Genomic DNA, 23,671 nt, shown 5'->3' with positions numbered 1-23,671 from the left:
GGAAGCTCCAGACCTCAGCAGCCCCAGACTCAGCTGGGACTGATCCCAGTTCTAGTTTGAGTCTTATTTTTATTATTTTTATTTTTATTCCTATTTCTATTTTTAGTTTTGTTTCTATTTTTACTTTTAATCCTCGATTTCCCTTTCGATTCCTTTGTTTTCCGTGGATATTTCCTCCTTCCCCCTCCGGCCTCCCCGCGGAATCCAAGTCGATTATTTCTTTATTTTTTCCTATTTTTCCAACGTTTTTTGGGGTTTTTTTTTTGGGGGGGTGGAGCTGATTTTTGGGAGCATCCAAAGGTGCTGCTTTTCCCAGGAAATTTCAGCCTTTTTAGGTAAAAACGGTGATTTCTGGGATGTTTTTGGAGTTGTTTTCACCTTTTTTTCCCCTCTCGCCTCTCGTGATCCACATCCTTCCCTTTTCCTGGGATTTGGGATGGATCCGGGCTCCGTTTCTTTTCCAGGCAGGAGGGTTTTCCTTATTTATTTTTTATTTTGGCCACAAATCGCTTTATTTCTGCTGTTCGGTTGTGAAAAATAAAAGAGAAAGAAAGAAACAAAAAAATTAAGAAATTCCAAGCGTTTGTGTGGATTTGTGGGATTGGGGAGGGAAAAAGGGAGGAGAAAAAATAAAGGGGAAATTTTAAATTTAAAAGGAAAGGGGAATAGAGGGAAAATAGATGAGAAATAGGGGAATAAATGGGGGAAAAGAGGAAAATTAAAGGGGAAAATAAAGAGGAAAAAAATGGAGGGGAAAAGAGAAATATTGGAGGTAATAAAGGGAAAAGGGATAAATAAAAGGGGAAAATTAGGGAATGGGTGGGAAATGGAAGAGAAATAATCAAGAAGTGGGGAAAAGTTAAAGGAGAAATGGGAAAAGAAGGGAATAAAATGAAATAGAGGGAAAACAGAAAAATGGAAATTTGAATTGGGGAAAAAAAGCGGGAATGGAGTGGGGAAAGGAGAAATGAACAGAGAATTGGGAAATAAAGGGCCAGGAAAGAAGGGGGAACAGAGGAAAAGCAGACGAACGAATGGGAAATGGAGCGGGAAAAACTGAAGTGGGAAATAGAGAAGGGAAGGGGGGAAGGAAAAGGAAAATCCCAGGGGAATAAAGGCAGAAATAAAAGAAGAAAATCCCAAATTAAAGGTGGGAATCAGAGCGCCGGGCAGAGAGCGCCGGCGGCGGAGCTCGGGGCTGTCCGGGGGGGTGGAACGGCGCCGGGAGCGGGATTTCAGGAGAGTTTTATGGCCGGGAATCTCCCGGAATTCCCGGAATTCCCGGAATTCCCGGAGCCGGCGGCAGCGCTCGGGCCGGGACTATTTGGCGCGGGCGGAGGGATAGGGAGGGCGCGCGGCGCCTCCCGGTACACCCAGCGGTCCCATGGTGTAATGGTTAGCACTCTGGACTTTGAATCCAGCGATCCGAGTTCAAATCTCGGTGGGACCTCGCGTTACTTTTTGCCCGCCGCTGCCGCCGCCCCGGGGCCGAGGAGGGAAGGGGGAAGGAGCGGGGGAGGATGAGGAGCCGCGGGGGCCGCACCGGGAGCGCCGGGCCCGCACCGGCGCCCGCCGCGCTCCATTTTGTGCGTGGGCGCCATCGCTTCACGGCGCAGGCGCGGGGGAAAGGCGGCGGATGGAAGCCGAAGGGCGCTCTCCGTGCTCCGCAGCTGATTGGCTGAGCAGGATGTCACTCTGCGATCCCTGCGTTACTATTGGCTGGCAGCGCGCTTCGCCCCGCCTTCCACCGGCGCGGTCCGGAGCCCTCTGGGGAGAATCGCGGTCTCCGTTTTCCATCTCCGATTCCCTGTTCGGTCTGTCACTCTCACAAACTCCTATTATTTATTGGCTGAGACTGTTCTTTGCACCTCCTCCTCCTTCAGAAATCCGTACCCTCCGGGGAGGGTTGGCGCTGTCCGTTCTCCTTCGCTGATTGGCCACACCTGCTGTCACTCTAGCAATATCGCGTTTCTATTGGCTGCTACCTCGCTTTATACAGCCTCCCACTTCATCCAGCCGTTTCTCCCCGGGGCGGGTTCGCGCCCTCCGTTCCTCTCCGCTGATTGGCTGTGAGCGAAGTCACTCTGCCAATCCCGCACTGCTATTGGCTGGGAGCTGCCTTTTCCCCGCCTCCCCCTCAGCACCCCGGAGCTATCATGGCGGGTTGGATCCCTCAGGGCACGGAGCGGCCTCTCGGTGCTGCCCTAAGCCGCTGTTCCGCCGGCAGCGTCCCGAATCCCCTCCGAGACGGCTTAGGCGGCTCTGACGCACGATCCCAGCCGTTTAACGTCGATTAACGGGTCAATCCCCTCCGGCCGCGGCCCGGTTATTGCCCCGGATTAGGGGCAGCTCAGGCCGCCGATCGCCTCAAGGCCACGACAGGAATATACGATTATTTCTTTTACCTAAATAGCTTTAAAATGTCTTGGAGCGGTAGCCAGGAGAAGAGTCAAAACCTTTCACAACATAATTACGGAGCATCTCATATTCAGCTCCATCACCCCACCCCCAGAAAAACCCCAGCAATTCAATAAAAAAAAAAAAAAAATTAGATTCTACACTCCCAAAACCCCCAACAAAACCATAAAAACCACCAAAAAGCGGGGTCCAGCCCCATGATAAAGGTGAAAAAGGAACGCTGAGAGGTGGAGCAGCAACGGGCGACATTTGGGACCCATTTCTGTAACAAATAAAAACCTTTCGAGAGCAAAAATCAATTGTGGTTTTCGGAGAGGATTTCCTGCAAGAAAAACAAGAGGCCGTGGCGGTGCTGCTGGGTTTATTGAGCATCTGCGAGAAAGAACAAAAGCACCTGGATTTTGCAGTGATTTTGGGGTGTTTTGGGGTATTTTGGGGTGTTTTGGGGTGTTTTGGGGTGTTTTGGGGGCTCAGGGAGGGGATTCTGGCTTCAGGGATCTTGAGGAAAATCCATTTTTCTGTCTTCTTGTCCCATTTTTGGGGTGTCTGGAGCGCCCCGAGCAGAGATCCAAGCAGGAAAAAAAGGAAAAGGAAAATCCCAGCTGGGATCCAGAGGGATTTCCTGGGATTTCAACCGCCCTGGGAGAGCGAATTTCAAATTTCTGCTGCTTCTCCTTTGGGGTTGACGCCCTTGGGGCGCTTTGGGGAGAGATTTCCCCGAGATTTAACGGAGCTGGAATGGATTTTCAATAAAAACAAAGAACAAAACAGCTCCAAACAACAAAACCCCGCTGAATTGGGGCGCTGGCTGTACCCCACACTCCGAGCTCGCCCTTTCCCCGTCCCCCGCTCGCCCAGGCTGCTGAAAATGCAGAAGTTTGGCGTTTTTCAGGCTGCTGAAAATGCAGAAGTTTGGCGTTTTCTGCCCGTGGGAAAGCGGAGCTCAGCTGCGAACCCACAGACGCCGGCGCCAGCGGGGGTGGTGTCTCTCGAGGGCTTTTTTTAATTTTATTATTTTCCTCTTTTTGCTCCGTTCGTGGTGGGGTTTTTTTGGGGGGTTTTTTTGGGGGGTTTTTTGGGTTTTTTTTTTTTTCTCCTTTAACTGCGCTAGGGTTGGGTTGTGGGCCGAGGTGGGACTGGAGGGGAAGCAGGATGGCACGGCCGCGGTGGGGTCAGCTGATGGTGCAGCCCCCCTTCTCCTTGAAGGGGTTCTTGTCCTCGGGGACCCCCTTGAGCAGCGGGTCCTCGCCTGCCATGGACTCGATGTATTCCTTGATCTCCTTGCCGGTCTTGGAGACCTGCCAGGGAGGAGATATTGCCAGAGCGGCCCCGGGGGCTGCGGGGACACCCCAAAAGTCCAAAACCAGCCCTGGGCTGGGCCAGAGCGACCCAAATCATCCCTGGGGCACCCCAAAACCAGCCCTGGGCTGGGCCAGAGTCCCAAATCATCCATGGGGCACCCCAAAACCAGCCCTGGGCTGGGCCAGAGTCCCAAATCATCCATGGGGCACCCCAAAACCAGCCCTGGGCTGGGCCAGAGTCCCAAATCATCCCTGGGGCACCCCAAAACCAGCCCTGGGCTGTGCCAGAGCGACCCAAATCATCCCTGGGGTGTCCCAAATCATCCCTGGGCTGTGCCAGAGCATCCCAGAGTGTCCCAGAGCATCCCAAATCATTCCTGGGGCACCCCAAAACCAGCCCTGGGCTGTGCCAGAGTGTCCCAAATCATCCCTGGGGTGTCCCAGAGCATCCCAAATAATCCATGGGGCACCCCAAAACCACCTGTGCTAGAGCATCCCAGAGTATCCCAAATAATCCCTGGAGTGTCACAAATAATCCCCGGGGTGTCCCAGGGCATCCCTGGGGTGCCACGAACACCTGGGCAGGTGTGGGGCTGGGAGGGATTCAGGGATGTGGGGCTGGGAGGGATTCAGGGATGTGGGGCTGGGAGGGATTCAGGGATGTGGGGCTGGGAGGGATTCAGGGATGTGGGGGTGCTCCTGCCCGGCTCTGGGGGTCGATTTCGGGGCTCGGGGTTTTTTTCCTTAGCTCCAGGAAGGAAGGAAGGTCCCCTGAGGTGCCAAAGTGCAGAACTCACCATTTGCCTCTCGTTCTTCACCTCCTTCTTCAGCTGGTCCAGCTCCATCTTCAGCAGCTCCTTCTCTGTCATGTCCTGAGCCATTTTGCCCTGGAACTGCGGGAATCAGCGATTATTGGGATTCCTGCTGTGTTCCAGTAGGGTTGTGACCCCCCCCCCAGTGCCCCTGAGCGGCGTCTTGGAGCATCTTCCCAGCTTTCCCAAGGAGTTCAACACATTTCAGTCTCCATTTCCTCCAGGTTTTTAGGGCATGGCTCCTCCATCGCCCTCAACTCCATTATCTGCACGCCCCTGGAAGTTTTTGGGAGCGTGGAGGTTGGGGAAACCCAACCCTGTTCCCCCAAAAAAAAACCCCACGGCACTCGACACATCCCCGGGAGCTCCGCGAGGAGCCAGAGACGGGCTGGGAGAGCCATTCCCGATCCCAAAACCCAGCTGGAAGCAGCCAAGGCACTCACCCGGGGCTCTGGGGCCGCTCAGAGCCCCATGGAGGGGAGAGGCGGCTCCTCGGGAGCTCCTCGGGAGCTGCGGGGCTCTCGGGGCTCTCCTGGAGCAGATGTCCCTGTCCTAAGCTGCTCAGCCCTCGGCAGCCTAAGCCGGTCAGGTGTCGGGAATTAGCCCCGAGAGGCGGCTAATCGGGCTGGGAGGGGCAGGAAGGGAGCGCTGGGACACCTGGGGACACCTGGGGACACCTGGGGACACCTGGGGACAACCCCAGGCACTGCCGGGGACCGGATCCTGCCCGGAGCACCGGGAATGATCCCTGGGAATGGCCACGGGAATGGCCCGAGGGAATGATCCCTGGGAATGACCCCCGGGAATGTCCATAGGAATGATCCCCGGAATGTCACAGGAATGACCCCAGGAATGACCCCGGGAATGACCCCCGGGAATGACCCCAGGAATGACCCCCGGGAATGACCCTTGGGAATGACCCCTGGGAATGACCCTGGGAATGACCCCTGGGAATGACCCCAGGAATGACCCAGGGAATGACCCGGGAATGACCCCAGGAATGACCCCAGGAATGACCCCGGGAATGACCCCAGGGAATGACCCCTGGAATAACCCCCGGGAATGACCCCCGGGAATGACCCCTGGGAATGACCCCCAGGAATGACCCCTGGGAATGACCCCAGGGAATGACCCCTGGGAATGACCCCTGGGAATGACCCCATAAGTGCCCCCGAACCTGCCCCACAAGTGCCCCGGGCCTGCCCCGGGGGTCCCGGCTGTTTGCCCCCGGTTCGGGAGGGGAGCTGGGCCGCGGGGGCCGCTCGGTCCCGGGGGGAGTGGAGGAAATCCATCATTTCCCTGGGCCCGGGGCTCAGGAAGGGCCCGGCCCCAGCGCGGGGGGCCCAGGGGACAGCCGGGCGTGGAGGAGCAGCAGCAGCAGAGGGCGGAGGGGCTTCCCAGGCAGCGGAGGACGCGCTGTCCCCAGCGAGGGGGTCCCGGGCACCGCGGGGCTCCCCGGGCTCGTCCCGAGCGCTGCCAGCCCCGGGAGAGGCACCGGGAGCATCCCGGGATCCGGGAACGTTCCCTTCCCTGAGCCTCCATCAGCCGGGCGGGACGCCAAGGACAGCCCGAGGATCCCGGGATGTGCCCCGCTGGCCCGGGGGTGGCGAGCACAGCTGGCAGAGAGGGGGTCGGGATGGTTTTGGGGTCCAGATCCTCTTGGGATCAGGATCCTTCTGGGGTTAGGATCCTCTTGGGATCGGGATGGTTTTAGGGTCAGGATCCTCTTGGGATCGGGATCCTTCTGGGGTCACTCCCCGACCCTGCAGCCCCTCTTCCCGTGCCGGGGCTGTCCCCACAGGGTGGGCTGTCCTGGGGACACCGCGGGCCCCGCCTCAGCACCTCCGGCAGCCTCAAAACGGCGGCGGGGAGGAAGTGAGAGCCGAGCCCGGCGCGATGTCGGAGCTGGAGCGGCTGCAGCAGAGCGAGCTCCCCGCGGGCCGGCAGCGGCTGCGGGAGCAGCACGGGAACCTGCTCAGGGTGGCCGAGTATTGCCACAGCGGCTACCTGCAGGTCAGGGCCCTCGGCCAGCAGGGCTGGGGGCGATCCCGGCAGGGCTGGGGGCGATCCCGGCAGGGCTGGGGGCGATCCCGGCAGGGCTCGGGGCGATCCCGGCCGGGGGCGATGCTGGCCGGGCTGGAGGTGATGCTGGCCCCGCTGGGGGCGATGCTGGCCGGGCTGGGCGCTCCCCGGGGGTGGCCACTGGAGCTTTTGCTCTGGGAGCCCGAGCATCACTGCTGGCTCCCGGCCCAGCTTCCCCTGCCGCCCTCTGCTGCCTTCTCCCGGTGCCTTGGGCTCCTCTGCTGCGCTTTCCCGGGACGGGAACCATGAGGAACCCAGAGGAAGCGTGCCTTGGGCTCCCCAGCTGCATTTCCCCCTGCCTTGGGCTCCCCAGCTGCATTTCCCCCTGCCTTGGGTTCTCCTCTTGCTCCCCAGCAGCTCTGCTGGTGCGTTTGGGATGGCGGGAGGGTTCTCCAGGGGTTTGGTGCCTCTGGAGGAACCTGCGGGTGCCCAGCAGCGCCTCCTGGGTCGCCGCAGGGGCCCGGTGACCCCCGGAACCTTCCGGAACCCCGTGAACCCCCGGCTGCTCCCGCCCGGGGCCGGGGGAAGCTCGAGGCATTTGGAAAGCAGAAGGAAACAGCCCCGGCGCCACCGCCGCCTCTGTCCCCCCCCCCCAGGCCGGCGACAAGAGGAAGGCGCTGGAGGAGACGATGGCTCTGAGCACGCAGGCCCTGGCCAGTGTCACCTCCCAGCTCAGCAGCCTGGCCACCGCCTTCCTGCGCCTGCTGGAGCTGCAGGCGGCCCGGCTGCGCCGGCTGGAGGCCGACATCACCTGCGTGGCACAGGTGGGACCGTGCCCGGGGGGGTGGGCTCTGGGGAAAGGGCTCCGGGGGGATGGAGACCCTCCCCGAGCTCTGGGAATGCAGAACCGCACCCCGGCCCGGCGGGGAGCTCGGGGGTGTTTTATCATCACGCCCAGAAATCCTAAACTGCCTCAAAATCTGCGAGCGGGAGCTCAGAGCGTTCCCGAGCCTCCCCCGCTGCGGGCTGGAGCTTGGGGACACTTGGGGACACTTGGGGACACTTGGGGACACTGCTGGGGGGAGCCGCCGGTCACCTGTGCCCCCCAGAGCAGGGACACGGCGCTGGGGGGGACCCGGGGGGCTGCGGGTGGCCCGTGGTGGCACTTTGGGGACGGCGTGGCCTCGGCAGAGGGTGGACATCCACAAGGAGAAGGTGTCACGGCGCGAGATCGGCGCGCTGACCGTCAGCAAGAGACTCCCGAGCTGCCCCAAGATCGCGGCCCCCCCGAGCCCCCCCGTGCTGGAGCCCTATCACCGGAGACCCCTGAGCTTCAGCGCCCTGGACGGCGTCGGCCACGGGGTCAAGGTCAGGAGGGGCCCCACGGGTGGCATTTCTGGGTCCCCGCTGTCCCCAGGGTCCCCGAGGGTGCAGAGCCCTCTTTCCCAGCTCTGGAAAATCCCCACAGGAGGGGTTTGGGAGCCTCAGACCCGCCCATGGAGCCTTTCCCGGCTCTGAAAGGTGCCCAGGAAAGAGTTTTGGAGACTTCCCAGCCCCACTGATCCTCCCCCACTGCAGAAATCCCCCACGGGGGGGTTCAGAGGCCCCACATCCCCACTGCCCCACATCCCCACTGCCCCACATCCCCACTGCCCCACATCCCCACTGCCCCACATCCCCACATCCCCACATCCCCACATCCCCACATCCCCACTGCCCCACATCCCCACATCCCCACATCCCCACATCCCCACATCCCCACATCCCCACATCCCCACATCCCCACTGCCCCACATCCCCACATCCCCACTGCCCCACATCCCCACATCCCCACATCCCCACATCCCCACATCCCCACATCCCCACATCCCCACTGCCCCACATCCCCACATCCCCACTGCCCCACATCCCCACATCCCCACTGGCCCACAACCCCCCATCCCCACATCCCCACATCCCCACTGCCCCACATCCCCACTGCCCCACATCCCCACTGCCCCACATCCCCACATCCCCACATCCCCACATCCCCACATCCCCACATCCCCACTGCCCCACATCCCCACATCCCCACATCCCCACATCCCCACATCCCCACATCCCCACATCCCCACATCCCCACTGCCCCACATCCCCACATCCCCACTGCCCCACATCCCCACATCCCCACATCCCCACAGCCCCACATCCCCACATCCCCACATCCCCACTGCCCCACATCTCCACAGCCCCACATCCCCACATCCCCACTGCCCCACATCCCCACATCCCCACATCCCCACATCCCCACATCCCCACATCCCCACATCCCCACATCCCCACATCCCCACATCCTCACATCCCCACATCCCCACATCCCCACAGCCCCACATCCCCACATCCCCACACCCCCCCATCCCCACATCCCCACTGCCCCACATCCCCACATCCCCACTGCCCCACATCCCCACATCCCCACATCCCCACATCCCCACTGCCCCACATCCCCACTGCCCCACATCCCCACATCCCCACATCCCCACATCCCCACTGCCCCACATCCCCACATCCCCACAGCCCCACTGCCCCACATCCCCACATCCCCACTGCCCCACATCCCCACATCCCCACATCCCCACATCCCCACATCCCCACTGCCCCACATCCCCACATCCCCACTGCCCCACATCCCCACAGCCCCACATCCCCACTGCCCCACATCCCCACAGCCCCACATCCCCACATCCCCACATCCCCACATCCCCACTGCCCCACATCCCCACATCCCCACTGCCCCACATCCCCACATCCCCACTGCCCCACATCCCCACAGCCCCACATCCCCACATCCCCACTGCCCCACATCCCCACAGCCCCACATCCCCACATCCCCACATCCCCACATCCCCACATCCCCACATCCCCACATCCCCACAGCCCCACATCCCCACTGCCCCACATCCCCACATCCCCACATCCCCACATCCCCACATCCCCACATCCCCACATCCCCACATCCCCACTGCCCCGGGGCTGCTTCCCTTTGGGGAGGATGTCACAGCATTGGGGATGCAGGGATGTCATCTATGCACGTCCGTGTGTCCCCGTGTCCGTGTGTCCCCGTGTCCGTCTGTCCCCGTGTCCCCGTGTCCCAGGACACCAGCACGCAGCTGTCCCGCACCGGCACCCTGGCTCGGAAAAGCACCAAATCCTCCTCGGCACAGGCTGCGGGAGCACCGGGGTGAGCCGGGCCTGGGGGATGGCCCTGGGGACCGCGGGGGTCCCGTCCCACCCCATCCCATGGATCCCATGGATCCCATCCCTGGATCCCCTGGATCTCCTGGATCCCACCGATCCCCTCCCGCCCCCGCAGGAGGAGCAGCCGTGTTCCCGAGCCCGTCCAGCCGCCCGTGGTTCCCGAGGGAAAGCTCCGGGCAGCCTCCCCCAGCCCCGCGCTGTCCCTCAGGTGCGGCCGCGGGGCCGGGGCAGCTCCGCCCGCTCGGGGCTTTGGGGGAAAACCGCGGCTTTTGGGGGGAAAACCGAAGTTTTTGGAGGCTTTGGGGGAAAACCGAGGCTTTTGGGGGCTTTGCTGCCCTGGCAGGGCTCGTGTCCGGAGCAAAATTCTCCTTTAGGGAGAGGGGAATGCCCGGGGATGCCGGGGGATGCCGGGGGACGGGACACGGGTGCGAGGAAAGGGGACAGGGCGAGGGGAAGGTTTTGGGGAGTCCCGTCCCCCACGGCCGGTGCCACCTTGTCCCGGCACGGGGCCGTGCTCGGGGTGGGGACAGAGCCAGCCCCACCCTGGCACTGCCGCTCCTCTCCCGCAGCTCCAGCGGGGCCCCTGGGGAAGGAATTCCTGCCCCGCCACCACTGCCAGGGACATCCCCGCAGGCACCGTCCCCTCCCGGGCCACCCCCGCCGGCCGCCGCCATCCCGCCTCCGCCACCCCTCCCCCGGGACCTGCGGACACCTCCCGGGGACCTGCCACCACCTCCCGGGGACCTGCCGCCACCTCCTGGGGACCTGCCGCCACCCCTCGGGGACCTGCCACCACCTCCTGGGGACCTGCCACCACCCCCTGGGGACCTGCTGCCACCCCTCGGGGACTTGCCGCCACCTCCCGGGGACCTGCTGCCACCCCCCGGGGACCTGCTGCCACCTCCCGGGGACCTGCTGCCACCTCCCGGGGACCTGCCACCACCTCCTGGGGACCTGCCACCACCTCCCGGGGACCTGCTGCCACCCCTCGGGGACCTGCTGCCACCTCCCGGGGACTTGCCGCCACCTCCCGGGGACCTGCTGCCACCTCCCGGGGACCTGCCACCCCTCCCCGGGGTCCTGCCGCCCCCAGGTGAGTGCTCGCTGCTCCGGGGGGTGACAGGGACACGGGGGGCTGTCCCGTCCCCATCCACCCCGGCCGTTGCCAGCCCCTTCATCCCTCGCCCCTTTTGGGGTTTTTGGGCAGCCCCCGATGACCTCGAGCCGCCGCCGCCACCCTCAGCCCTGCCCGACTTCGGGGACCTGGCCCTGCCACCGCCACCGGCCGCAGAGGACCCGCTGTGGGCCCCGGAGAGCTACCTGGAGAAAGGTACGGAACATCCCAAACCCCTGGAGAAAGGTACGGAACATCCCAAACCCCTGGAGAAAGGTACGGAACATCCCAAACCCCTGGAGAAAGGTACGGAACATCCCAAACCCCTGGAGAAAGGTACGGAACATCCCAAAGCCCTGGAGAAAGGTTCAGAGCATCCCAAAGCCCCTGGATCTCGCGGCCGGCATGGAGAGCAGCCCGGGGGTGGCCCTGCGGTGGTGCCCATGTCCCTGTGTCCCCCATGTCCCCGTGTCCCCGTGTCCCCCATGTCCCCGTGTCCCCCATGTCCCCGTGTCCCCGTGTCCCCCATGTCCCCATGTCCCCTCTCCCGCAGTGCTGGCCCTGTTCCCGTAGCGGTGGCAGAAGGACACCGAGCTGTCCCCGGCGCCGGGCACCGTTCGTCACCCGCCGCCTGCTGCGAGGGCTGCTGGAGCCCGGCTCGGGATTCTTCCCCGGGAATTTCGTGGATCCCGTCTGAGCCCCGCGGCCGCCGCCTCCCCCCGCGCCCCGCTCGGGATTTCCTTGGAATTTCGGCTTTGGCACCGCTGGGAAGGCGCGGGGCTGCCCGGGCGTGCTTCCTGCAATACCAGATTTGTCTCCCATCCAGATTTGTCTCTTTAATTCCATGGCTTTGAGTTCCACACAGTCCAAGGAGGAGGAGGAGGGAGGAGGAGGAGGGAGGAGGAAGAGCTCAGGGCTGCTTTGGTTATTTCCTGCTGGGGTTTGGGGGTTCCGAGGGTTTGGGGGAGTCAGGGCCACCCCCGAGGGCCGGTAAGGCTGTGGATAAACCCAGGATAAATCCGGGATAAATCCAGGAGGAGCCAGCCCCAGAGAGCAGCGGGGCCTGGAGGTCCCCCTGCAGAGTGCAATTAGAAAGGGTAATTAAGGGGTAATTAATACTGCGGTGGGGAGGGGGACACAGACCGGGTTTGGTCCCTGGGGACCCGGTGCCAGAAGTGCCACGGAACCGACCCGGGGGATTTTGGCACCGCTCAGGTGCCCAGGGCAGGGGGGGACACGGGGACACCATGGGGACACCATGGGGACACCACGGGGACACTGTGGGGACACCACGGGGACACTGTGGGGACACCACGGGGACACCGCAGCCCGGGACGATCCCCCAGTGGGATCCCCCTTCAGGAAGCGGGAGGGAGCCCAGGGCCAGGGATTTCCCAGCCGGAATTCCCGGTGGGATCAGGAAGGGGGGAGGATCCAGGGCCGGGGTGGGGACGGCAGGAGCAGGGACGTGCCCGGCCCATGGGGAGCCGGCTTCTGGATTTTCGGGAATTCTCTTTCGAGGCCAAAAGGGAAAGGAAGCAACAGCTGCAGCGCGGCACCCCCAGCGCCGGAGCAGGGTCCGGCCGTGCCGCGGCCGGGCAGGGCCAGGAGCCCGCGGAAAGTGCTTTATTCCCCAGGGAACGGAGCCGGGAAAGGCGGGGGGAGATCCCGGGAGCCGCCTTCCCTCAGCATTTCCTCCTGAGCAGCTCCTGCAGGTACCGCGCCACCTCCACGCCCGACTCCCACGGCACCACGGCCGCCTGGAAAGCTCCGGGCTGCTTCTCCCGGCTCTCCTGGATCAGCCTGTGCATGGGGTAACCCTTCCTGGGGAAAGCCACGTCCGCCGCCCTCAGCATCCCCGAGGGACAGAAATCATTGGCACCATCCCCCACGTAGAAGACGCGCTGGAACTCCACGTCCTCCCTCGCCCTCTCCGCCAGGTACTCGCTCAGGATCTTCCTCTTGCACATGTTGGCCGGGCACTCGAGGCACTTGTGGCTGTGGTAGGGCCCCAGCGTGAGGAAACCGCGGCGGTCGACGCCGGCCGGGTTGCTGAAGACCTTGCGGAAGAGCGAGCGCACGCCGGCCGCCCGCAGCTTGGCCTCCACGCCGAACACGTTGGCGTCGGAGATGAGCACCAGCTCGAAGAGCTCGCGGTGCTTGGAGAGGAACTGGAAGAGCTCGGCCACGCCGGGGGCCAGCGGGATGTTCTCGTAGACGGCCCTGAAGTCGGCGGGGCGCACGCCCTGCTCGCCCAGGAAGGCCAGGACGCGCTGCATGTGCTCGTTGTAGGAGCCGCGGGGGCTCTGCCGCAGCGCCGCCGGCAGCGCCCGGCCCCGCAGCACCGAATCGTCGCTGTTCTCGTCCACGATGGTCTCGTCGAAGTCGAACACCAGCAGGAACCGCGGCGAGCGCGCTCCCGCCATGGGCGAGCCCTGCTGGGGGGACAGACTCGGTCACTGCGGTGTGGGACAGACAGACCCCGCTGTCACCGGGGTGTGGGACAGACAGACCCCGCAGTTATTGGGGTTGGGACAGACAGACCCCGCTGTCACCGGGGTGTGGGACAGACAGACCCTGCAGTTATTGGGGTGTGGGACAGACAGACCCTGCAGTTATTGGGGTTGGGACAGACAGACCCCGCAGTTATTGGGGTGTGGGACAGACAGACCCTGCAGTTATTGGGGTTGGGACAGACAGACCCCGCAGTTATTGGGGTGTGGAACAGACAGACCCCGCAGTTATTGGGGTTGGGACAGACAGACCCTGCAGTTATTGGGGTTGGGACAGACAGACCCTGCAGTTATTGGGGTTGGGACAGACAGACCCCGCAGTTATTGGGGTTGGGACAGACAGACCCTGCAGTTATTGGGGTGTGGGACAGACAGACCCTGCAGTTATTGGGGTGTGGGACAGACAGACCCTGCAGTTATTGGGGTGTGGGACAGACAGACCCCGCTGTCACCGGGGTGTGGGACAGACAGACCCCGCAGTTATTGGGGTTGGGACAGACAGACCCCGCTGTCTGTGGTGGCACCGGCCATCCCCAGGCCCCTCCGGGCAGGACAAGGACAGACCCCCCCCCGGTACCAGGATCTGGTGGCCCCCGCCTGATTAACCCGGCCGGGCAGGGAGGGGTTAATCCCCCCTAAACCCGGATCCTGCCCAGGAAGGGATCGCAAATCCCGAGCTCACTGAGCGGGATCAGGGAATTCCCGGATTGGGAAAAGGGCTCCGGGATCGGATCGCGGGGGGGACAGCGGGGACAGCCCAGCCTGGCCCTGTGCCACCTCGGGGACACGGGGGTGACAGCCCAGGGAGGGTCCGGAGGGATTTTAGGGAAAAGTTCTTCCCCCCCCGAGGGTGGAAAAAGCCCTGGAGCAGCTCCCCAGGGAACGGGCACATTCCCGGGCTGGGATTTTGGGGTGATCCCGGGGCACCCCAGGCTGGAATTCTGGAATTCACTGACCTTAGACAGGCACGGCAGCCCCAGGGCCTGGCAGCACCTCCTCATGCCGGCAGCATCCCGGGCCAGCGCTGCGGAGCACAGAAAACAGGGAATTCCGTCAGCCCCGGAGTGTTTTCCCTGGATATTCCCGACTTCGGGAGCTTCTGCTCCGGGGAGGAGGAATTGGAGCGGAGCAGAGCCCGTTTAAAGCCTCTGATCGCTCCTAATTCCCCGTGAGGGCAGCGAGGGAACAGCGAAAAAACTCCGGGAAGAGGGGGAAAAAATCGGGATGAGGGAAAAGAAACGGGAAGAGAAAAAAAAAAAAAAAAAGAAGCCGGAAAGAACCGGGAGCACTAAAAAAAAACGGGAATGGCAAAAAATAAAATGGGAATAGAAAAAAAAAGAAAAAAAAAACCACAAAAAGGGATCAGTGGAAAACCCCAGGAACAGCGGAAAAATCCCGGGAACAGCGGAAAAATCCCGGGAAGAGCGGCCCTGCTCCAATCCCATCCCCCCTAATTTTCTTCCAGCGTTATTTTGGGGAGTTCCTTTGGATGGAGAGATTCCCTGGAATGACACCAAAGGTGGAATTCTGCCGACCCCTGGTGGTCCAAAGCGAGGGGAAACCTCCCCAGAAAATCTCTGGGATGGCCGGGAATTGAGGAATATCCCGCTGGAATTGAGGAATGTCCCGCTGGGAATTGAGGAAAATTCCTCTGGAATTGAGGAATATCCCGCCGGGAATTGGAGTCGGGTCCGGGAGGATTCCGGGGATTCGCCACCAGCAGCAGGAAGAGTTGTGCGGCTGAGGGCGATTTCTGGGGGATTTGCCTGGATCGGATCCCGGCTCCCGATTATTTTGGGAACAAACGCGATCCATGACTCTGCTGGAATAAAAAAACCGCGGCTGCGGCGGCACCTGGCGCGGGGAAACGGAGCAGCCGGGCTGGAAATTTTGGAAAAATCCCTTTTTTGTGTGGTCTGGAACCACACACTGGGCGTTTCTTTGCTAAAAAAAAAAACCGTCAGAAATTGAGGGTTTATTTACGGACAAAATCTGGAGCCAAATAACGCCGGAGCCAGGCTGGGAGCGGCTTCCAAAGAGGGAGAGATGGAAAAAACAAACAAACAAAAACCAGGATTAAACGGGAAAGAGGAACTGGAATTTTGGTCACTGCTTGGCCGCTGCCCGCAGTGAGAAAATAATTTGGGATAATTCGGGAGAGTTTGTGGGGCTGGAAGAGCCCTGGGGTGTCCCTGGGGGACACGGGGAGTGAAACCGGCCCGAAAACTCCCCAGGGTTTGGGGTTTGGGAGAAGTTCCAGGGATGGAATTTTGGGGCAGGTGAGGTCGGACAGAGCCGCCCGGAGCCGCCGCTCCCGGAGATTCGTCCTGGACATCAAAACCCGGCCCCGACCGAGCCCCTCCGGGCTCTTCCCGAGCTCCGGGAGCGGCCCCGGGTTTCAGCAGCGCTCCCGCAGCAATTCAGACCTCCCCGGTTCTCCCGGGACCGATCCCGCTGCTCCAAACCCCTGGAAAAGTCAGCCCGAGCCCCCCCGGACCGGCGGCACCCCCGGGCAGGGCGGAACCGGGACGGTCCTGAGGGATCCCGGAGGAAAACGCGGCTCCCGGGACAATCCCGGGACAATCCCAGGACCACCGGGACAATCCCAGCCCCATCTCCCCGCTCGCAGCATCCCCGAGATGCGGCTGCAGGAGCTGCTCCCCCCAAAACCGGCCCAAAAATCGCCCCAAAACCGCCCCAAAAAGGCCCCAAAACCGGATCCAAAAATGGCCCCAAAATCGCCCCCAAACCGGACCCAAACCCACGATGAACGGGAACAAAACGGGCCTTAAAACCGGAGCCAGAGTTATTTCGGGATTGAATCCCGGGGGGTATTTGGGGATTGAAATCCCCTGAGGGCTGCGGGATCCCTGGCATCCCCCAAAATCCTTGGGATACGGCAAAGGAAATCCCAATAGAGCAGAGCTCAGCCAGCCCAGGCTCTGGAATTCCCAGCGGGAAGGGAAATCCCGGCGGGAGCGGATCCCGGTTCCCTTCCCGCAGAAAAAGGGGCTCCCTTGGGCAGCGGAGCAGCCGAATTTCCCAAAAAAAAACCCCAAAAATCCCGAAAAAACCCAAAAACGAGCGCAGCCGGAGAGTCGGGACGGAAAAAAAAATTGGGATCATTGCTCTGGAATAAAGATTTCAACTCCCCGAGTTTGGGATGAGGCTCGGGAACCGCCTGGGAATTGCTGGGAATCGTTTCCCGGCGCGGTTTGTGCCCCGAAATTCGGGATTTGGGGATCTCCGAGGGAGGATGGGCCGGAGGCGCCGCCGCCCTCCCGATCCCCGCGGGTTCCCAGAAATCCGGAGCCGCTCCCGGAGCCTGGGAATTCCGGGATCCCGGAGGAATTCCCGGGGCAGCGGCGCTTTCCGCCGGCGCTCTCCGATCGTGCCCGCTCTGGAGGTTTTTAACCCCAAAGGGGATTTTGGTGCGTTCGATATTCGGATTTTAAGGAGCTCCGGCTCCTGCCCTCCAGCGGAATTCCCGGGAACCGAGCGGGGGGAATCCCAAAGCCACGAGGGGAGAACCGGGAGCGGGACACGGTCCCGGCGCCGCTGGAACTGAACCCGACCCGCCCCGAACCTGAAGAGGAGGAAATGCGGGAATTGAGGGGAAATCCCGGGAAAGGAGCGCTCGGAGCCGGTCCCAGCCAGCCCCGGGGTCCCCTGGACCCTCCCCGGGCTCCGCTTTTCCCGGGATTCCCGGGATTGGGAGCGGGCAGCCCCTCCCAGGTCACCCGGGGCTGCTCCGGCTTTTCCCGGGATTTGTTTTTCCTGCCGGGAATGCGCAGCCCCGGAGCGTCCGGTTCGGGAGATCCAGCCCCGATCCCCGATCCCCGCGCAGCCGCGGCCTCTCCCCCGGTGCCACCGGGCCGGCAGCGGCTCCGGTACCGGCTCAGCCCTCCCCGAGCTCCGCGGCTGCTGCCCGTACCGGCGGGGCTGGATCGCGGCCGCCCCGCGCCCGGGCGGCCCCTCCCGGAACCGGCCGCAGCCGCAGCGGTCCCGGCAGGGTCCAACCGGCTGGGGAGCGCTCCGGTACCGGCAGGGCCCGACCGTGTCGGCATCCCCCGGTACCGGCACCATCAGCTCCGGTCCCGGCAGGATCCCGCCGACTGGAGACCCCCGGTACCGGCACCATCCGAACCCGACAGGATCCAGCCGGGGGGATCCCTCGGTACCGGCAGCAGCCGTGGCGGATCCGGTATCTCCCGGTACCGCCTCGGTGCCGCCTCTCGCCTCCTTACCGGGTCGGAACCTGCCGGGAGCGCCCGGTCCGCCCCTGTGCCGGAGCGTGCGGGGGCGGCGCGGGAACAGCCCGGGCTCGGGGCCGGTTCGGTGCCGGTTCGGGGCCGCTCCGTGCCCGGTGCCGCCGCCGGCGCTGCCGCGAGCGCGGCCCCTTTAAAGCGACGCCAGCGGGGCCGCCGCAGTGCGCGACGTCATCGGCAGAGCAGCCAATGGCAGCGCAGCTTCCCCGCCGCGGAGGGGCGGGGCCCTGCCAGGCTCCGCCCCCTTTCCCGGGGAGCCCGCGCGGGTCCCGCCCCCGCCGAAGTCCCCAAATGGGGACAAAACAACCCAAACTCATCGTCATCCTCATCCTCATCTTCATCTTCATCCTCATCCTCATCCTCATCTTCATCCTCATCCTCATCTTCATCCTCATCCTCATCCTCATCTTCATCCTCATCCTCGTCCTCATCTTCATCCTCATCCTCATCCTCATCTTCATCTTCATCCTCATCCTCATCCTCATCTTCATCCTCATCCTCATCTTCATCCTCGTCCTCATCCTCATCTTCATCCTCGTCCTCATCTTCATCCTCATCCTCATCCTCATCTTCATCCTCGTCCTCATCCTCATCTTCATCCTCATCCCAACCCCGATCCTGATCCCTGATCCTGATCCTCATCCTCATCTTCATCCTCATCCTCATCCTCATCTTCATCCTCATCTTCATCCTCATCCTCATCCTCATCCCGATCCTGATCCCAATCCCGGTCCTGATCCCGGCTCCTCCCCCGCTCCGCCGCCGCCCCCCGGCTCCGGTTCAGCCCCCGGAGCCCCCCCCGGTCCGGTTCAGCCCCCGGAGCCCCCCCGGCTCCGGTTCAGCCCCCGGAGCCCCCCCGGCGCCGCGGTTGAGCGAGAAAAGCCCGAATTGTGCCCAGAATAGCGGCGGGAGCGGGCGGGGCCGGGCGGGACCGGCGCTATCCCGGGAATTGCGGGGTGGCCGTGCCAGGACCCCCCGCCCCGCCCGGGCCCCGCCGCTATCGCGGCCCCGCAGGAGCCGCCGAGATAAAAACCCCGAGCAGCGCCCGCCGGGCGCCGCCTCGGCAGCGAAAAACCCAAATCCCGGCGGAACTGGGGCTTTTTGCTGGTTTTTAATTAAAGGTGTCCGGGAATGGAATCCTCGGCCGGGATTCCAAAGGTCGGGAAGAGCCGCGGCGGTGCCGGCAGTGCCACGTTGTCCCCGTCCCGCGGGCACCGCCACAAAGGTCGGGATTTTCCTCTTTTCCATGAAATTCCGTCGCGGAGCAGAGCCCGGAGCGCTCCCGGCACCGTCCCCGGTGCCGACCCTGCCCCACCGGCCTCTCCTGGGGAATACCGGGAATTCTTGTAGGGAATTCTTGTACGGGATTCCTGTAGGGAATTCTTTTAGATGATTATTTTAGGGGATTATTTTAGGGGATCTCCTCAGCCCGGGACACTCCGGCTCTGGAATTCGCTCCCGCTTTTTCCCGGACGTTTCTCCCCCTCTGGAGCCGCTCCAGCCCCGCTCCGAGCGCGGCCGAGCGGGAGATTCCAAAAGGGCGAATTCCCCACGGGCTCCTGCCCCTTCCCACCGGGATCCAGCGGGATCCGTCCCGAACCCATCCCGGCCCCATCCCGATCCCATCCCGGGCTCATCCCAATCCCATCCCGATCCCATCCCGGGCTCATCCCAATCCCATCCCGATCCCATCCCGGGCTCATCCCGGACCCATCCCGGACCCATCCCGAACCCATCCCGATCCCATCCCAATCCCATCCCGGACCCATCCCGATCCCATCCCGATCCCATCCCGGGCTCATCCCGGACCCATCCCGATCCCATCCCGATCCCATCCCAATCCCATCCCGATCCCATCCCGGGCTCATCCCGGACCCATCCCGATCCCATCCCGAACCCATCCCGATCCCTTCCCGATCCCATCCCGATCCTTTCCCGATCCCATCCCGATCCCATCCCGGCCCCATCCCGGACCCATCCCGATCCCATCCCGGGCTCATCCCGGACCCATCCCGATCCCATCCCGATCCCATCCCGGGCTCATCCCGGACCCATCCCGATCCCATCCCAATCCCATCCCGGACCCATCCCGATCCTTTCCCGATCCCATCCCGATCCCATCCCGGGCTCATCCCGAACCCATCCCGATCCTTTCCCGGCCCCATCCCGAACCCATCCCGATCCCTTCCCGATCCCAACCCGGGCTCATCCCGATCCCATCCCGATCCTTTCCCGATCCCATCCCGATCCCATCCCGATCCTTTCCCGATCCCATCCCGATCCCATCCCGGCCCCATCCCGATCCCATCCCGATCCTTTCCCGATCCCATCCCGATCCTTTCCCGATCCCATCCCGGGAATTCGGCAGGGACGCTCCCGGTGATTTTCCACTGCGGAGAGCCCCGGGACGCTCCTGGCAGCTCCGGGATAACCACGGGAGCCTTTCCCAACCCCTGGATCCGCCCGGATTTTTGTCAAATTCTTGACTTTCCTGCATTTTAAACCCCACCTTCCCACCTTTTTTTTTTTTTTTTTTCCTGGAATAAATCCCTTGGGAAAGATCCCACCCCGCCCTCCCAGCACCTCACATCACGGCCAGACCGGGAAAGAGGGGTTGGAATTTTTAATCTTCTTCCACAGAAAGGAAGTTCATAAATTCTCAGAATGATCCGATACAGAGCGGAGCTGAAGAACAGGAAAAAAAAAAAACCGTCCCGGATTCTGGAATTCTCGGGAGAGCAGCCTGGAATTTATTGAGAAGGGGGAAAAGAACCTGGAATAGAAATTATTGCTCGTCCATTTGGGGCTTTCCCAGCGTTTAAAAATCAGATTATCCCAGGCCTGAGCAGGGAATTGCAGGGGTGGAAGGCAGAGAATTCCAGGGAATTGCAGCAGTTGGGAATTCAGGATTGGAATTTTTCCTGCCAGGAGGGAACGGGGGGGGGGGTGTGTTTAAATATTCTGGAGAAAATGGTTTAAAAACGTCATTTCTGAGGGGCCTCAGTTCAGCCAAAAATGAGGGGTTTGGACCCAGAACGGTCCCGGAGTTTCCAATGTTATGGAAAACCCAACTCCGGGATTGGGAAAACCTTGGGAGGAGCAAATTCCAGAGGTTTCCCCAACCCAGCTTTGTCCTGGGGGAGAATTCCGCCTTTTCCGGCTAAAAACGAATCCCAAAATCCGCGAGCTGGCCGGGATTCCCCCCCGGGGGAGTTTGGTGGGATCGAGGTGGGAAAAGCGGCACAAAGAGGAGGAATTCCCAGGAAAACGGGATTTTCCTGGCTCCAGGGGGAGAAAATCCAACGTGAGGGGTCCCGAGGGAGCCCCAGGGAATCCCAGCCTGGAATGGGGCAATTCCCACGGGAACAGCTCCAGCCTGGACCTGGAATTGCCCCAAATCCCCGACTCTGTCCCTAAAAACCATCTGGGAACATCCCGGGCTGGGAAACAGCTTCATCCCAAAAATCTCCCTGTCCCAAAAACCGGGGCAGGAATTCCGGGAATTCCCTGATCCCGCTGCTCTCTCCTCTCCCGGGAATTCCGGGAATTCCCTGAATCCGGAGGGCAGCGCTGGGCTCATCCCGAATTCCCCCGATCCCATGGAAAATCCACGGAATCCCGCTCCAAACCCGGCCTGGCTCGGGACACTTCCCTTCCCCCGCTGGCAGATCCCGATTTTCCCGCGCTCCCCCTTCCCGAACTTCCCGAACTTCCCGAACTTCCCGAATTTCCCGGACAGAATCTCCCTCCCAAAGCCATCCCAAGGGAATTCCCATCCTCCCCTTCCCGAATCCGCATCCAGCGGGAATGTCTGACCCCGAGAGCTGGAGAGGAAGCGGGAAAAGGGAAATAAAATGACAAAAATATCCAAAAAAAATTAAAAAACAACCTAAAAAATAAATTAAACCCAGGAATTGCCACCGGATCCGGGGGGAATTTTCCAGAAACTTCGGGGTTTTTTTTTTTCCCTCTCTTCTCCGAAGCACCTTGGAGTCGTTGGGATGGGGGAATTTGGGAAAAGCATCTTTGAGGAATCACATTTGGGCTGATTATAAAAAGTTCTCTATTGTACAACAGAGCTGCAGCTACACTGAAAAAAATTACACCGCTTATGGAAATACAATTATTATTATTAATTATTATTAATTGTTATCAAATTTTTGTTTGTTTGTTTTTTTGTTGTTGTCGTTTTAGAAACAGACTCTACTAAATAGGATCTATACAAAAAACCCTCTAAAATAATTTCTGTAGTAAAATAAAGACGTGTGTTAGGAGAGCTACACAAAAACCACGGCGGGGGAGGGGGAGGGGCGCTGGGGGGGGAGGGGCGGGGGGTAATTATTATTATTATTATTATTATTATTATTATTATTAATTTTTTTTTTCCTTTTTTTTTTCCTTTTTTTTTTTTTTGCTTTTTTCCTCATTTTTTGTTTGGGTTTTTTGTTTTTTTGTTTGGGTTTTTTTTTTTTTTTTTTGGAGGGGGAGGGGCAACTCCGGGTTGTGGAAGGTTCTGGAAGGTTCTGGAAGGAAGCAGGACGCACGCAGTGCTCATTAACGCTCTGTATTAACGAACTCACAGCCTTTCCCGTTAGTACAAAGGGCCCCGCGCCCGCTCCTCTTTGAGGAGGGGCCGGGATATAAAAGCCAAGCAAACCTCGTCAGCTGATAGGAAATTAGAAAATCCCGCCGGGATCCGCCCGCCCCCGGCCCGGGATCCACCGGGATCCACAAAAGTCACCGGGGAAACGCGGATCTGGGGGGGATCCCAGTCCTGGGGGGGGCAGGGGGGGCAGAGCTCGGCCCAGAGCGGCGTGGGGAGGGGGGCGGGGGATCCCGGATCCAGAGCGGATCCCAAAGCTGGATCCCGGATCCCAGACCCAGAGAGGATCCCAAAGCTGGATCCCGGATCCCAGACCCAGAGAGGATCCCAAAGCTGGATCCCGGATCCCAGAGCAGATCCCAAAGCTGGATCCCGGATCCCAGACCCAGAGCAGATCCCAAAGCTGGATCCCGGATCCCAGACCCAGAGAGGATCCCAAAGCTGGATCCTGGATCCCAGACCCAGAACGGATCCCAAAGCTGGATCCCGGATCCCAGAGCAGATCCCAAAGCTGGATCCCGGATCCCAGACCCAGAGAGGATCCCAAAGCTGGATCCCGGATCCCAGACCCAGAGCGGATCCCAAAGCTGGATCCCGGATCCCAGACCCAGAGAGGATCCCAAAGCTGGATCCTGGATCCCAGACCCAGAACGGATCCCAAAGCTGGATCCCGGATCCCAGAGCAGATCCCAAAGCTGGATCCCGGATCCAGAGCGGATCCCAAAGCTGGATCCCGGATCCCAGACCCAGAGCGGATCCCAAAGCTGGATCCCAGGTCCCAATGCCAGATCCCAGATCCCGAAGCCGGATCCCAGGTCCCAGGTGCGCTGTGGGGGAGCGGGAGGGCAGATCCTGGATCCCAAGCCCAGATCCCAGAGCTGGATCCCGTCCCGGAGCGCGGCAGCGGGGCCGTGCCGGCCTGGCCTCGATCCCAGCCCAGATCCCAATCCCCGATCCCAAGCACCGTGTGGGGCGGCAGCACAGAGATCCCAAACTCAGATCCCGGATCCCGGCGCCGCAGGAAGCTGCAGCTGCCGTGGCCACAGCAGCTCGGGGACTCGATCCCATCCCAGATCCCATCCCGGAGCCGAGATCCCAAACCTGGATCCCGGCTCCCAGATCCCAGAGCGTCTCGGCGTGGCCGTGCCGGCCCGGCCTCGTCCAGGCGCCGCCGGAAGCGCTCGCCACGGTTCGGGGGCTCGATCCCATCCCGGATCCCGGAGCAGCTGCTGGCAGAGATCCCAGCACAGATCCCGGTGCAGATCCAGGAGCAGCTCCCGGCACGGATCCCAGCAGAGATCCTGGCACAGATCCCAGAGCAGCTCCCAGCAGAGATCCCAGCAGAGATCCCGGAGCAGCTCCCAGCAGAGATCCCGGTGCAGA

General features: G+C 61.7%; 3 protein-coding genes and 1 non-coding gene across 10 annotated transcripts; 2 read left to right on the top strand and 2 right to left on the bottom strand.

Annotated features, from left to right (window-relative positions):
• The first annotated feature begins 1,378 nt into the window (after nucleotides 1–1,378).
• On the top strand, nucleotides 1,379–1,450 carry TRNAQ-UUG (transfer RNA glutamine (anticodon UUG)). Its single transcript has one exon. It is a non-coding gene; the product is annotated as a tRNA-Gln (tRNA).
• Nucleotides 1,451–2,762: 1,312 nt separating this feature from the next.
• Nucleotides 2,763–5,132, bottom strand: GNGT2 (G protein subunit gamma transducin 2). The gene is made up of 3 exons (XM_005532470.2): nucleotides 4,975–5,132; nucleotides 4,517–4,612; nucleotides 2,763–3,716 (listed from the first exon to the last, which is right to left on the bottom strand). The coding sequence occupies exons 2-3, from the start codon at nucleotides 4,598–4,600 to the stop codon at nucleotides 3,591–3,593; spliced, it is 210 nt and encodes a 69-aa protein (XP_005532527.1). The 5' UTR covers nucleotides 4,601–4,612; nucleotides 4,975–5,132; the 3' UTR covers nucleotides 2,763–3,590.
• Nucleotides 5,133–6,387: 1,255 nt separating this feature from the next.
• On the top strand, nucleotides 6,388–11,758 carry ABI3 (ABI family member 3). 6 transcript variants are annotated; one of them, XM_088068172.1, is made up of 8 exons: nucleotides 6,409–6,544; nucleotides 7,210–7,377; nucleotides 7,745–7,921; nucleotides 9,688–9,773; nucleotides 9,906–9,998; nucleotides 10,424–10,883; nucleotides 10,998–11,120; nucleotides 11,458–11,725. In XM_088068172.1, exons 1-8 carry the CDS (start codon nucleotides 6,428–6,430, stop codon nucleotides 11,599–11,601), a joined length of 1,368 nt encoding a protein of 455 aa, XP_087924298.1. In that variant the 5' UTR covers nucleotides 6,409–6,427; the 3' UTR covers nucleotides 11,602–11,725. The 6 variants fall into 6 exon arrangements, with proteins under 6 accessions (XP_087924297.1, XP_087924298.1, XP_087924299.1 ...); XM_088068173.1 differs by having other exon boundaries at nucleotides 10,360–10,883; nucleotides 11,458–11,600; XM_088068171.1 differs by having other exon boundaries at nucleotides 6,388–6,544; nucleotides 10,360–10,883; nucleotides 10,998–11,758.
• Nucleotides 11,759–12,588: 830 nt separating this feature from the next.
• Nucleotides 12,589–17,786, bottom strand: PHOSPHO1 (phosphoethanolamine/phosphocholine phosphatase 1). 2 transcript variants are annotated; one of them, XM_088068174.1, is made up of 3 exons: nucleotides 17,665–17,786; nucleotides 14,374–14,441; nucleotides 12,589–13,339 (listed from the first exon to the last, which is right to left on the bottom strand). In XM_088068174.1, the coding sequence occupies exons 2-3, from the start codon at nucleotides 14,416–14,418 to the stop codon at nucleotides 12,590–12,592; spliced, it is 795 nt and encodes a 264-aa protein (XP_087924300.1). In that variant the 5' UTR covers nucleotides 14,419–14,441; nucleotides 17,665–17,786; the 3' UTR covers nucleotide 12,589. The 2 variants fall into 2 exon arrangements, with proteins under 2 accessions (XP_087924300.1, XP_087924301.1); XM_088068175.1 differs by having other exon boundaries at nucleotides 12,589–13,342; nucleotides 17,665–17,780.
• Nucleotides 17,787–23,671: the final 5,885 nt, after the last annotated feature.

The sequence above is a fragment of the Pseudopodoces humilis genome, chromosome 29, assembly GCF_049639895.1.
Source record: "Pseudopodoces humilis isolate 2021_Gansu_Grassland_sample_001 chromosome 29, ASM4963989v1, whole genome shotgun sequence".
NCBI classification, from domain to species: Eukaryota; Metazoa; Chordata; class Aves; order Passeriformes; family Paridae; genus Pseudopodoces; species Pseudopodoces humilis.
This window is presented reverse-complemented; position numbering and strand designations above follow the sequence as displayed.

Coding starts and splice junctions, on each gene's coding strand:
- GNGT2 (XM_005532470.2), bottom strand. CDS start 4,600: ATGGCTCAGGACATGACAGAGAAGGAGCTGCTGAAGATGGAGCTGGAC. Junction 3,717..4,516: donor TGAAGAACGAGAGGCAAATG/GTGAGTTCTGCA, acceptor CCTCCCTGGCAG/GTCTCCAAGACCGGCAAGGA.
- ABI3 (XM_088068171.1), top strand. CDS start 6,428: ATGTCGGAGCTGGAGCGGCTGCAGCAGAGCGAGCTCCCCGCGGGCCGG. Junction 7,378..7,744: donor ACATCACCTGCGTGGCACAG/GTGGGACCGTGC, acceptor TGGCCTCGGCAG/AGGGTGGACATCCACAAGGA. Junction 9,999..10,359: donor AGCCCCGCGCTGTCCCTCAG/GTGCGGCCGCGG, acceptor CCTCTCCCGCAG/CTCCAGCGGGGCCCCTGGGG.
- PHOSPHO1 (XM_088068175.1), bottom strand. CDS start 14,418: ATGAGGAGGTGCTGCCAGGCCCTGGGGCTGCCGTGCCTGTCTAAG. Junction 13,343..14,373: donor GGCTGCCGTGCCTGTCTAAG/GTCAGTGAATTC, acceptor CTGTCCCCCCAG/CAGGGCTCGCCCATGGCGGG.